The sequence below is a fragment of the Chiloscyllium plagiosum genome, chromosome 15 (genome assembly GCF_004010195.1).
Source record: "Chiloscyllium plagiosum isolate BGI_BamShark_2017 chromosome 15, ASM401019v2, whole genome shotgun sequence".
NCBI classification, from domain to species: Eukaryota; Metazoa; Chordata; class Chondrichthyes; order Orectolobiformes; family Hemiscylliidae; genus Chiloscyllium; species Chiloscyllium plagiosum.
Window position 1 is genome coordinate 56,166,207 of NC_057724.1, and position 13,239 is coordinate 56,179,445.

Consider the following 13,239-nt stretch of genomic DNA (forward strand, 5'->3'; position numbering starts at 1 on the left):
GGGTCTCTGGTGCTGTGAGGCAGCAGTGCTAATCACTGTGCTACCGTGCTGCCCATGTGCTGTAGTTTTCCATGATTCAAGTCAAAGTTTCATTTCAAAACTCAGGATATGGGCATGACTGGCTGGGCCAGCATTTATTGCCCATGATGTTTACTGAGCATTAATGCTATCAACAATTGCTTTCAAGATGGTAGTGACTGTCGTCTTCAGCTACTGTAGTCCATGTGGTGTATATACACCCAGTTTTGTTAGAAAGTTCCAAGTCGTCCTCCCATTAGTAAGAGGGAGACAATATAATTCTGTTAGGATAGTCAGTTCACTTGCAGTGGGAATACACTAGTGTGTTCCCATTGCACCTGCTTCCTTTGTCTTTCTAGGTGATAGAGTTGGCAGGTTTGGAAGCTGTTGAAGCAGGCTTATAAAATTGTTGCTGTGCATCTTACAGACAGTACACATTGTTCACTCTTTACCACTGATACACAGTGGCAGCAATGAATGTGATGAATGGATGCCGGCCTTTGTCCTGGTCAGTGTTCAACATTCAAGTATTGTTGGAGCTACACTCATCTAGACAAGAGAGGAAGATGCACCATACTTCTAACATAGGTCTTGTAGATAGTGGTCAGGCTTTGGGATACCCAGAGAAAAGTTGATTACTGCAGAATTCCCAGTCTCTGACCTTATAGCTGTATCATGTGGCTTTCTGGTCAATGGCAACCCTCAGCTATTTTAGTAACATTTGTGCACAAAGGGTAGATTATTAGATTCTCTCCTGTTGCACATAGTATTATTTGGCAATGACATGAATGTTAGTTGCTATTTCACAGTCTAGGCCTGGATGTTGTCCAGGTCTTGCTGCATGTGGACACAATGTCTCAGGATGTCAAGTCACAAACAATTATGAAATCAAGAGCTGATAGCCTGGTTCTGAACGGGAAGTCAATGATGGTTGGGCCTAGGACACTACCAATAATATCCCAGAATTCAGATGACTGATCTCAACATCCACAACTGTCTAACAGTGCAAAGTACGATTCAACAAGCACAGTATTTTCACTGATTCTCATTGACTCGTTTTTCTAAGAGTCCTTGACACATTTAGGCCAATACTCCTTATTGTCAAGGGCAGTCACTTCTACTTCACCTCATTTGTCTTTATTTTAGATATTTGCCCATTGACAGAATGATCAGGCCTTTCATTTTTAATTTGCCACTAGTTAAGTTTTTTTAAAAAAGTTCCACTGCTAGTGGAAAAATCATTGGACACTTACTTGTACATCAGTGATAAAGCATTCATTTCCAACATACCAGCCCATTCCTATAACAAAAATGGCAGGTTTAATGAAAGTTATAAGCATCAGTTTCAAAAGATTCAGACAGTAAGTACTTGCAATATGGTATTTTGCTCAGGTTTCAGCACATTGCCAGGTGGTTAACCAAATTTAAATGAACTGCAAAAGCATGTAACAATATACTTGAGTATATAAAATTATCTACTTTTCCTATTCTGTAGTAAAAGAAAAACTGGCATTACTCTTGTAATATCAAAAGCATTCTGCATTTCTAAATTGAGATGGTGTTGGACTGGGGTGTACAAAGTTAAAAATCACAACACCAGGTTATAGTCCAACAGGTTTAATTGGAAGCACACTGGACAATCACATGAAGTAGCGTCGCTCCGAAAGCTAGTGCTTCCAATTAAACCTGTTGGACTATAACCTGGTGTTGTGTGATTTTTAACTTTGCATTTCTAAATATCTCAAGCAGATCTCAGACCTGTTTAACAAATTCAGCAACTATGCCACAGCCTTCAAGGCATTACAAAACTCTAACCCTTCAATCAATGGGAGAAAGTGAGGGCTGCAGATCAGAGCTGAAAATGTGTTGCTGGAAAAGCGCAGCAGGTCAGGCAGCATCCAAGGAACAGGAGAATCGACAGAAGGGCTTATGCCCGAAACGTCAATTCTCCTGTTCCTTGGATGCTGCCTGACCTGCTGCGCTTTTCCAGCAACGCATTTTCACCTTCAATCAATGGGTCAAACACATTGTTTGATGGGACATGGGTGTTATAGCCGAGGTCATTATTTTTCAATCCCAAACTTCCTGGCTTAATCATCATTTCAGAAGGCAGTTAAGAACAAATCTCTCTGGGTCTGGAGTCAGATGTCAGCCAGAGCAGGTAAGGACAGCACATTTTTCCCCTCAGGGAAATTAGTGAACAAAATGAGTCGTCCTTCAATAACTGATAATATTGATGACTAGTTTTATATTTCAGATAAGGGTTAATTTTAATGTCAGCTGCCATGTTGGGATTTAAACCAATGTCCACAGGACATTAGTCTGGGCCTCTATTAAAGAGTTCAGTGACATCATTATGCTACCATCTCTCTTTCTAATGAGGGGATTGAAGGATATACACTGCCATTGCTCAATGTATAACATTACCTCCATTTGGAAAAGCATTTTACAGATGGTGGCACTGAAATAGATTTGCTCGGATGTACAATAACAATAAGGATTAACATTAGTTTTTCACAATTAATTCCTTTGATTTTTAGGGATTAAAATGGTTTCAAAAAGAATTTAGTGGCTGCAGTAATCACATGAATAGAAGTTTCATGAATCTATTAAGAACCAGTCTGAACTGAAAGTTAACATTCTTTTCAAAAGACTGAAGCCAGCAGGTGTAAAGGAATCTGGATTCCCCCATTAGATTTACACCTTTGAGATTTCTCATGTTGAGGGAAAAAAAAAATCAGTGATTACCTATTTGAAAATACAAATCATCTGTATTTTAGGGATTGCCTTTTGGTTACAGATGAAGAATGTGGATTTATATTTAGAAATGGAGAACTTTTATTCCTTTCTCTCTCACCCCTTGAAAAAGGACAAAACATCTATTGCTTATGCAAACCAGGATAAGCATGCCAAAACCATGAACATTTTCTAGCTTTTTCAACATGGCTTCAGATGTTCTGAAATTGTTATAACAGGTACTTGCTTTCACCAAACACATTTCTAAACAAGACAAAAGGTAGTTGACAATAAATACCACAAAAGCAACCACATTCCACAATGTGACATCAAATAATTGACTAGCTCGTTATCAATGCCCTATGTAGGAAAATAAAAAAGTTTTAATCACAAAATGAAACTAATCTTCAAATGAAGGTGGGCAAAGAATAAATGGATTTTCTGATGTTGAGAATAGGTAAAGTTTAATACTTCATTGTCTAAAAATGCTTTAAAGACAAGTGATTGTGGACTGCCCAGGTAAAATAGGGTATATCAATAAGCACTTGGAATCAGAGGACATTGAGATAAGTGGCTTCTTCAATTGACAACAGAACCAAAAAGAGATTGAAAGAAGGGTTCCAGAGTACTTAGCTAGAGAGCAGAATGTTGTCTTGACAACTTCTATGAGAATGACACTCCATGTAGCCTATTTGGACTCTGGTATCAGGAGCATGCTCAATTATTATGGGTTGTATACTTTGTGTCTAACATAACTGCTTAAACTACCTGAAAATCCCTTAAGGTTGACTGTCTATACAGTATTAGGTAACTGTGGTCATGAACCCACAGAATCTAACACTGTCAAATTGTTGACTTGTGCCAAACATCAAATATGGTGGGACTCCTGGTCTTAACGGACAGTTTAAAAAAAACAAAACCAGGTTGTAGTCCAATAGGTTTATTTGGAAGCACAAGCTTTTCAGAGCCCTGCTCCTTACTCCACAACCACCTGATGAAAGAGCAGTGCTCTTTGGTGCTGTATAATTTTTAAACTTTGTACACCCCAGTCCAGCCTCAACGCCTCCAAATCTTAACTGAATAAACTTCTGACACATATTTGAAACTTTTGATAAAGATTTTGGATGACATTAATTTCTAGCAGCTGTCATGTACAAATGGGACATTGGCATTGTCACAAACTTGAATTAAGATGCTTATAACATTGAGATCAGTTAGATAAGGGACACAGGCACCAATAAATGACAACAGGGAATTTTTAAAAGCTGATGACATGAATTCATGAATTAAAAGAACAAATCATGGAAATGCCAGGGAATGCAACAGATATTTCAGACGTGATTGAAAACACATGACCTTGGGTTCATGACACACTGGAGATGATCCCATTACACCCCCCCCCCACACACACACCCCTACAGACCCATACACATGCAGACCCTCTCACACTCCCACATGCACCCTCAGACATATCATTTTACACTCACTAACATACACTCTTACAGACACCCAACCTCTGCCATCACACCACACCCCTCCCCCCCGCCCCCCACATGCACATGTTTGTGGGGTGAATGTATACTTGCAGAATTATATTTTACTTTGCTCAAAAACTACATGAATCCATGCAAGATTCTGTAAATCCGTTTTTTAAGATGAGAACCAGTCTGACCACTATAGCACAGTCTCACACAGGGCAGCTCACAACGTCAATGCATTATCTGGACCGAAATGACACCAACTATTAAAGTTCACTTGAGAACGTAACTTTAAATGCTCTGCAACTTAAACATGAAAGAACTGAAACCAACATGTTCATTCTAAAAGATGAAACTTAAACAAGCTAGGCCTTTTTCAATAGAAAATTTCAGTCACACACTAAACTTTTGATATAAATTCTGTGTCTTACGATCTTATACTCCACAACCACCTGAAGGAGCAGAGCTCCGAAAGCTAGTGCTTTCAAATAAACCTGTTGGACTATAACCTGGCATTGCAAGAATTTTAGCAATGAAGGAACAATTTTTCAAAGTCAGGATTGTCTGTAACTTGGAAATGAATTTCAAGGTTTCTGTATTCCTATACATCTGCCTCTCATTTCTTGAGGTGGTAGAAACTATAGGTGCAGTCAGGAAGCCTTGGTATGAACACATGACCCTGGCAGCCCTAAAACTTGACAACGACCTTACAAAACCACCCAATTTCTTAATAAAATTGTTCAGATATTGTTGTACAACCCTGGAGCAGGTGAACCAGGGCCTCCTGGCTTAGAGGTAGCGACACCACAAAGAGCCCCTGTAACACTCACCTGCAAGGGTAGATTCGCCAACTTTAAAGTACATTTAAGTCACCATTGGACAAGCATGCGGACGTACATGGAATAGAAGGCATATTCTGTTCAGACAGCAGAAACATCTCCAAATAAAAGGTGAAAACCCTACTTAAGAATGCTCACTCTTAAGCCAGAAAATACTTAGGTTGACCTGAAATAGTAGTTAGGGGGCTGCATCCAGGCTCCACTTTTGCACTTTGATTGGAAGAGGTTATAAAAGGTCTGTTTCTGCAATAAAACAGAGCAAATCCATCCTTCTAAATGAAGAAAGTTTATTCAGTGGACAGAAAGGATTACAGACTTGCCTGGTTTCAAGTCATCACCTGAAGAAGGGCATGTGCCCGAAACGTCGAATCTTCTGTTCCCTAGATGCTGCCTGACCTGCTGTGCTGTTCCAGCAATAAAGTTTCAGCTTTGATCTCCAGCGTCTGCAGACCTCACTTTCTCCTCAAGTCATCACCTGCATGGTACTTTTACAATAATCTTTTCTACACATATGCATCTATGCAATTAAAAATCAGTTTGTTATGTATTTGTTAAATGCCTGAAAATGCATTATACAAAATATAGAAGCCTGTCACTTGCCTGTTCCTTATAATTAAAACTCACAGGAGCCAGCATGCTTTAAAATGCCGTCTTTGGTGAGTAAATAGGTGGAAAAGCAGAAAGTATGCTTTGTTCATTACTTCTGCCCATCTGTAACAGAAGCCACTACCAAAGGAATCCCAAACAACCCCTACTGGGCTTGCAGTAGGGCAGAACTAACACCAATAACAGAACTCAGAACTGGACAATGGCAAGTAGATCCTTAACAGCAATTCGATTTATAAACCCATGGCCAAACTACCCATTCTCCATTCCACCATATCATTACCCTGGTGGAATAAGGAGTGCAGAAGAGCTTGACAAAACAACTGTCACACCTGTAAAGGAAGTACAGATTTGCTGAAGCTAGAGTGAACTACTTGCATACTGTACTTAATTGGATTGAAAAATTAGAGATAAATGATCTTACAAAAAGCAGGTCAAGTCAAAAGATCTGCCAGCCTGCTACATAAAGTAGTGAATAATTGTGCAGAATTAAAATCAAGAGACTGTTAATTCCCAGTGTTCAGTCCAAACCAAGGATCTGAAAGCGAAAGGCTGATGTGTTCTCTACAATCTTCACCTAGATGTGCCAAGTAAATAATACTTAACTTCTTCTGGTATTCTCACATTTAAAGATGTCAGTTTTCAACCAATTCAATCCATATGGTGTCAGATACCAGGAAAAATAAAGCCAACAACATTCCAGCTGTAGCATTTAAACCTGTATTGCATCCTTTGCCAAATTGTTTCAACAACACTAATGCCATCTGTTCAACTATTTAAAAGCTCAGATATGCCCCATCCAAAAAAATTGGGACAAATTTGACACTATTAAATACCAGCAGCCTACTTTCAATCATTTATCAAATTATGGAAAGCATTTTCAGACAGTAATTTGCCATGTTATCAATTTAAGCTCTTCCAATCACTGTTCTAGATCTCTTTACAGCATCAATTCTACCATAGACACTGTAGTTAGAAATCACAATACCAGGTTATAGTCCAGCAGGTTTAATTGAAAGCACACTAGCTTTCAGAGTGCTGCTCAACCACCTGAAGGAGCGGCGCTCCGAAAGCTAGTGTGCTTCCAATTAAACCTGTTGGACTATAACCTGGTGTTGTGAGATTTTTAAACTTTGTACACCCCAGTCCAACACCAGCTCCTCCAAATCATAGACACCATAGTTGAAGTGAAAACTGACTTTGATGTCAAGGTGACCTTTAATCATACGTACCTTTGGATCACTCAAACGTTCCAAGTGTTTGTCTAAAGGGCCATCTATAAACTGAGAAAACAAAAGTTGAATTGCTGCACCATGAAAAGTCAAACTTCATATTACTTTTTAAAGTCAACATATAAAATTCTAGATCTCACAACTCCTGAATTAACTGATACATTATGCAACGAAAAATTCCCTTTAAATAGAACCGCCTCTTCTAAAAAAAGAGGAAAAGGAACATGGGATTTCAGTGGCCTTAAAGTTACGAGGTTCATTCCACAGATAAATATATGTTCTGACTAGTTACGTATTAGAAATATCTACATCGATTTAAAGTCAACATATAACAAAACAGCCAGCCACCAGATGATCTCGCTGCCGAAACTAAACCCACGCATTCCTCTCCCTCCCCATTTTCAGAGGCCAAAAATAATTAGATCCACTAATTCCAAACCATTTGATTTGCCTTCTCCGTACGGCACCGCCAGATTCAACTAGTGATAAAACTCGCAGAAAACAAGAATTGACCGAATTCATGAAATTGTGCCTATCAGTAAGTTACGCTAATAACACGTTTTCCCACGTAATTTGAAGTAGATACGGCGTAATTAAAAATATTACACCTTTAAGTACTCAGTTATTAAACATTGAAGTCATGGTTAATATCATCACCTATTTTCCATCTCAACTTATGGAACATACCTATACCACCTGTACCATTTTTTGGTTTATAGAAACTCAAACTTCAAATGAGTTACCAATACTTACTGCCTCGAATTTACTTCGATTCACCCTCATGTATATAACGCAAGTTTTTCGGATCTCCAAGTGATACATTTGAGTCAAAAACAGCTGTCAAAAATGCAAAGAACTTTTTGTCAACAAGAGAGGGACAAGTTGAAAAATAATGTCTGAAGTTCTGAGATATAATCTTCTTTTCTGAAAATCAATTCTATGAAAACAAAATATCAAACTAACAGGAAAGTTGGCCAAACACAAAAGTAAAACAGTCTGATGCAGTTTTAATTGTTGTTTGTTTTGCTTACAAAAACAAACGTTGGTAAGAGTTTACCTGCTCGGAAACAGTCCTGAAGAGACAGGAGCCATCCTTGGCGGTGAGTTTTCGATACAACCCCTGACTACTCAGATACTCATCCATGGTCACTTCATTCAGAGATTTCTGGCCGAAATACTTTCTATCCCCCTTCTGCATTTCTCCACCCCGCCATAAGGTAACATGTGTTTTTTTTCTTAAAATATATATATATTTTTTAAAAAAGGCTAGATAGAATTTAAGCTAAAAAGCAAAACGCTGTCGAAACGGGAAAAAAAAAGGATTTTTTCCCCCCCTCCCCAGCTCAAGTTGAAAGAATCAGGATTTTTTGAGCAACCCTGGGCCGAACCAGATCAGGTGCATCACATCCTAATGATTACAAATCACTTCCCTCACCCACGCCCACCCGCCACACAGTCTCCAGCACGATGTTCAATAGCAGCACACTGGAACAAATTATTTACATTAGCTCTTCATCCTTTAATGTTTATATTCTATAAAAGTGACGCCCTTAATTCTGACATTTCACATAATTCATATCAAATGCTTTTCTTTAAATGACAAGGACGTCCGGAAGTTTGAAAGGTCATTTATCTTCAAGAAAACTTGCATTATATGTAGAGCAAGATTAACTATTGACGCGATAAAACACGAAATGCATCGTCACCTCACATGTCTGTGATGTCACAGGTAAAGTAGCACTTAAAGAAAAAGTTTTTACTTAAAGCTCATACCCCTTTAACATTCTAGAATTAATTCAAAGGCTCAGTGCTTCCACAAGAATATGTACTATTTGCATAGAGCCTAAGGGATACTTTCTAGCATGCGTCTTTAAAAAAATATTAATATCTTGATTTGGAAAATGTGGAGCTACACAAAATATTTATAACACAAACGAATCAGAAGTGACAATTTCCCATCGTGATAGACATTGGTTGGTGCTCCAATAGATAAAGGAGCCTTGATTCAATTTCTAATTCATGATAATTTAGCCAGTTATAATTGAACTCTGCTCCTGAGGTAACAAAAAATTAGAAAGAATTGGTTACAGTTGTCTGTCCAAAGGTTAAGTGATCCTTTTTGGGAAGTATCCATACGTGGATTTTGGCTGTGGCTTGGATTTGATTCAACTACAATACTTTCTATGGATAAATAAGCAGTGACTAATACCTATTTGACTAGAATAGTTTTTTTGGACATAATTCCAATAGGAGTTGAGTTCCTCAGAAAAAGTAGTAGTGAAAATAAAATGCTTTGCAAAAACAGTAACTATTTTATGTACTAAAATACTAGGTGCAATTTGTCAAGGTAATGTTCTTCTGTTCTGATCAACAGCCTCAACCCAAGGCACTCTCTTTCAGCAGTTCTCAAATTCCAAAGTCATGAGGAACAGTACTAATCTTGTCTAATAAAGCACAAAGTGGAATTTTTCCACAATAACATGTAATAACTACATTAATAATGGAAAGAAAGGCCCTCTAAATCACATTATGCACCTCCAAGTGTTAAAATGGTCACTGCTGCAGGAAAGTGGCCATGTAGCTTTCATTAAGGTGATGCAACTTTGCATTGTAATTATTTTTCATCAACCAGTTCAGACATATTCTGACATGCATCTAGGACAGGTGAGAGCTGACCTTTTATCTTCTAGTCCAGAGGTACAGATTCTACCACTATACCACAACAGCCCTACAACTTGCATTGTACACTTGCAAAAAAATAAAATAACAATCAAATGTTTGTGCAAGTAATTAAAATATTAAAACACTTATAATTGCAACACATTCCTTCTTAGCTGGAGTCATTAATCTAGTTAAGAGAAGAAAAGCAGGCTGTACATTCATACAATCTTGTGGGCTGTTGTGGTTTAATGACAGTCCCCTACCTCGAAACCAAGAGGCCTGGGTTCAAGTCCCACCCACAAATTTTCCAGGACAGAAAAAATAGACAATATACCTGATTTCTATTATCAGGGCCATCTCTATTAACAACATGCACTTAGTAAGTTCATATTAAAAGCAATATAATTTGGGATTGGCTTATTGGCAGTTTCATAACATTTAATAGATTTGGGTTTTTTCTTAAATATTGGACCTGCTTTCAATTAGGTCTATGCAAATTACTTCACATACCAACCAAGAGGTACATAAGATTATTGGGCTCACATGAAGATCATTGCAATGACTTCTTAAAGAATTAATGGGCTGTGTTATAAATTATACTTTTAATTAGAAACACAAGTGCTTTGATGATGAGTTAAGAATATCAGAGGTGTGTAATAGTGTCTCTGAACAGAAAATAAAAATAAATAAAAATTTAAATGAAAATAAGGAATGAATAATTAACCAGCCAGGTGGTAATTGGTTTTTGAATGGTGTGCCTGATTGAATGAGATGAAGAATTTAAGGGAAGAACTATCTTCTTTTGCTTGTGTGTTGCCCTTTTGATACTCTTGAGTGGATGAATATTCTCCCTAAATTAACTATCATAAAATCAAGTTATCTGTTTACTGTGGCATTGGGGTTTGTCAGATGTTGTGTGGAAATTGGTTGTAACATCTCTTGCATTATAAAAATGACTAGGCAAAAACATTTATAGGCTGTAAAGCACTTTAGAGCATCCTGTGTTTGTAAAAGGTGCTGAATAAATACAAGTTTTTAAAAAATTTAGTATATTTGAATCACTTCTTTTCATGTTTTTTTAAAACTGTTACTGTTGTTCTAATGCCTATTCTTTTCCCCAAATGAAATAACAGTCACATACAGGAGGACTCAAATTTGACATCAAAGAAGTAGCTGTAATAGAAATTGGTAATCACTTCAAAATGTAAACATAGGCCCAAAACAGTTCCTAAAGTAATTTTCTTTCTGTCAGACAAGTAGCGTCCAAAGAGAAAGAGTTGCAGAGTTTTGTGGATAATATGGATTATCTGAGTTGCTACTGCAGAAAACCAGTGTGGTGGACCATTTGTAGCTTAGCTCCACCATTCCATGATTTAAAAAAAGCAAATTCTGCAATGAAGCAGGTGCTCCTCCCTTTGCCCAAGTATTGGTCACTGTGCTTTCAACCATGTGGATCCTTCAAAATTCCCTCCCAAACTCCTTTGCCTTCAAGATTCTTTTTAAAATTATCTCTTCAGCTGTTGTTTTGCCTGATTTTTCTTCATTGACTTGCTGTTTGCTTTTTTATTATGCCCGCTTGAAGTATTGTAGGACATATGGTCAGGAGTTTCTTTATCATGTTTATTTATATAGTCTGTTTGAACTTATACTTCACAGGAATGTTGTCAAACAAAATTCAACACTGACTCCTAATATGACCAATGCACAGTTAAAGACTTAGTGTTTAAGGATTGTGGAGGAGTGGGTGTTTTAAGGGGTGAATTCCAGAGCTTGGAGCCAAAATTTATTTAAATTGGAACATCTTGATGTCAAAACAGCAGCTCTTCAATCCACTTTTTATATGTGCTATATAGTATTTTGAATCCAGCATCCATATGCATTTCCAAAGTCAAAATAAAATGTGTGTTTTTGAGAGGAGGCAAAATTATTTTAAAGGATTGTGTACTTCTGGAAGTCCCTATTCCAGAGGACTGTGTATGCTCTTTTGTTCAATTGTTAAGAGATGGACACAGGTTTTTGTGTTCACTCCTGAGAAGCAGGCAAGATTCCAACCTCGGGCGACTGTCTGTGTAGAGTTTGCACATTCTCCCCCTGTGTCTGAGTGGGTTTTCTCCCATACTCCAAAGACGTGCAGGTCAGGGTGGATTGACCATGCTAAATTGGTCTTTGTGTTCAGGAATGCGTAGGTTCGGTACATAGGTCAGGGTTAAATATCAGATAATAGGGTGGGGGAATGGGTCTGGGTGGGTTACTCTTCAGAGGGTTGGTGTGGGTATGTTGGGCCGAAGGGCCTGTTTCCACACTATAGGGATTCTAGGATTCAAGAATGTGGAGTCGAGGCTCAAGGTCAGCCACAGTTGTATTAAATGATGAAGTAGGATTGATGGTGTCCTCCAGCTCCTGTTTCTTGTGTTCTTTTTTAAAAGTGAAATTGTTTACATCATTCTTTGACTAGCTAGCAGGGACTGAATACATATCCTATAACGTTTCATCTGTTACACAGTCACAAGGGCCTCAACTATTTAGACCTCTATCCATTACATAGGGAAAGGGCAAAATGTATGGCTAAGTTTTCTAATGATACCAAAACAGATAGGCAAGTTGTCAAGAGGTAAAGACCCTGCAAAGGCAAAATACGAACTGGTTCAATTTGGTATGAAGGATAGAGAAGTACTGGACTATTGAAATGGAAGATTGCTCATCTCATTAGTATAATGGGATCTGCGAGTCCTGGCACATTAATAACAGAAACTTGGGATGCAGATACAGCGAATAATTAGGATGGTAAATTGAATGATGGTATTTATTATAAGGGGAGTAGAAACAGAGGAATGTAGAAGATTTACAGAGCTGTGCAGGGCCTTGCAGAAATCAAATCTGGATCACTGTCTACAATGTTGTTTGTCATATTTGAAAAAGGGTGCAATAGCTTTAGAAGCAATTCAGAGAAGGCTCACTTGACTCATTCCTGTGATGAAAGGCTTATCTTGTGAAGAAAGGTTAAACAAACTAGACCAATACCTAGAGTTAAGCAGTTTGAGATCTTGAAGGGATGTGACAGGGTAGATAACAAGAGGATGCTTCTGAAAGTGTGGGAGGCCAGAATTAGGGGTCAGAGTTTAAGAATAAGAGACCCTTTGAAAATGAGGAAAATGTTTTTCTCTGATGGCTGTTCGTAATTCTCTCTCAGAAAAACAGAAGTTGAGTTATTGCATTTATTCAAGGCTAAATTAGACAGATTTCTGATTGACGTGGGGGCTGGACAGGTCACTGAAATGAGACCACAAGCAGATCAACTATGATTGGCAGAACAGGCTCCACAACCAAATTGCTGAGTCATAGAGCAAGGAAACAGACCCTTTGGGGAGAAAGTGAGGTCTGCAGATGCTGGAGATCAGAGCTGGAAATGTGTTGCTGGAAAAGCGCAGCAGGTCAGGCAGCATCCAGGGAACAGGAGAATCAATGTTTCGGGCATAAGCCCTTCTTCAGGAATGGGGAAAGTTTGTCCAGCAGGCTAAGATAAAAGGTAGGGAGGAGGGACTTGGGGGAGGGGCGTCGGAAATGTGATAGGTGGAAAGAGGTCAAGGTGAGGGTGATAGGTCAGACTGGGGTGGGAGGGACACACACACACACAGCGAGGGAGGGACACACACACACAGCGTGGGAGGG

General features: G+C 38.4%; 1 protein-coding gene across 1 annotated transcript in view; it reads right to left on the reverse strand.

Annotated features, from left to right (window-relative positions):
- The window catches only part of alg13 (ALG13 UDP-N-acetylglucosaminyltransferase subunit), an 80,952-nt gene that overhangs the window by 56,338 nt on the left and 11,375 nt on the right, over nt 1-13,239 (reverse strand). Inside the window, exons 5-8 of the mRNA XM_043705310.1 lie at nt 7,967-8,191; nt 7,663-7,746; nt 6,910-6,960; nt 1,272-1,318 (exon numbers count right to left, since the gene is read on the reverse strand). Coding sequence (XP_043561245.1) covers nt 1,272-1,318; nt 6,910-6,960; nt 7,663-7,746; nt 7,967-8,191 — 407 coding nt within the window. The remainder of the gene's footprint in view (nt 1-1,271; nt 1,319-6,909; nt 6,961-7,662; nt 7,747-7,966; nt 8,192-13,239) is intronic.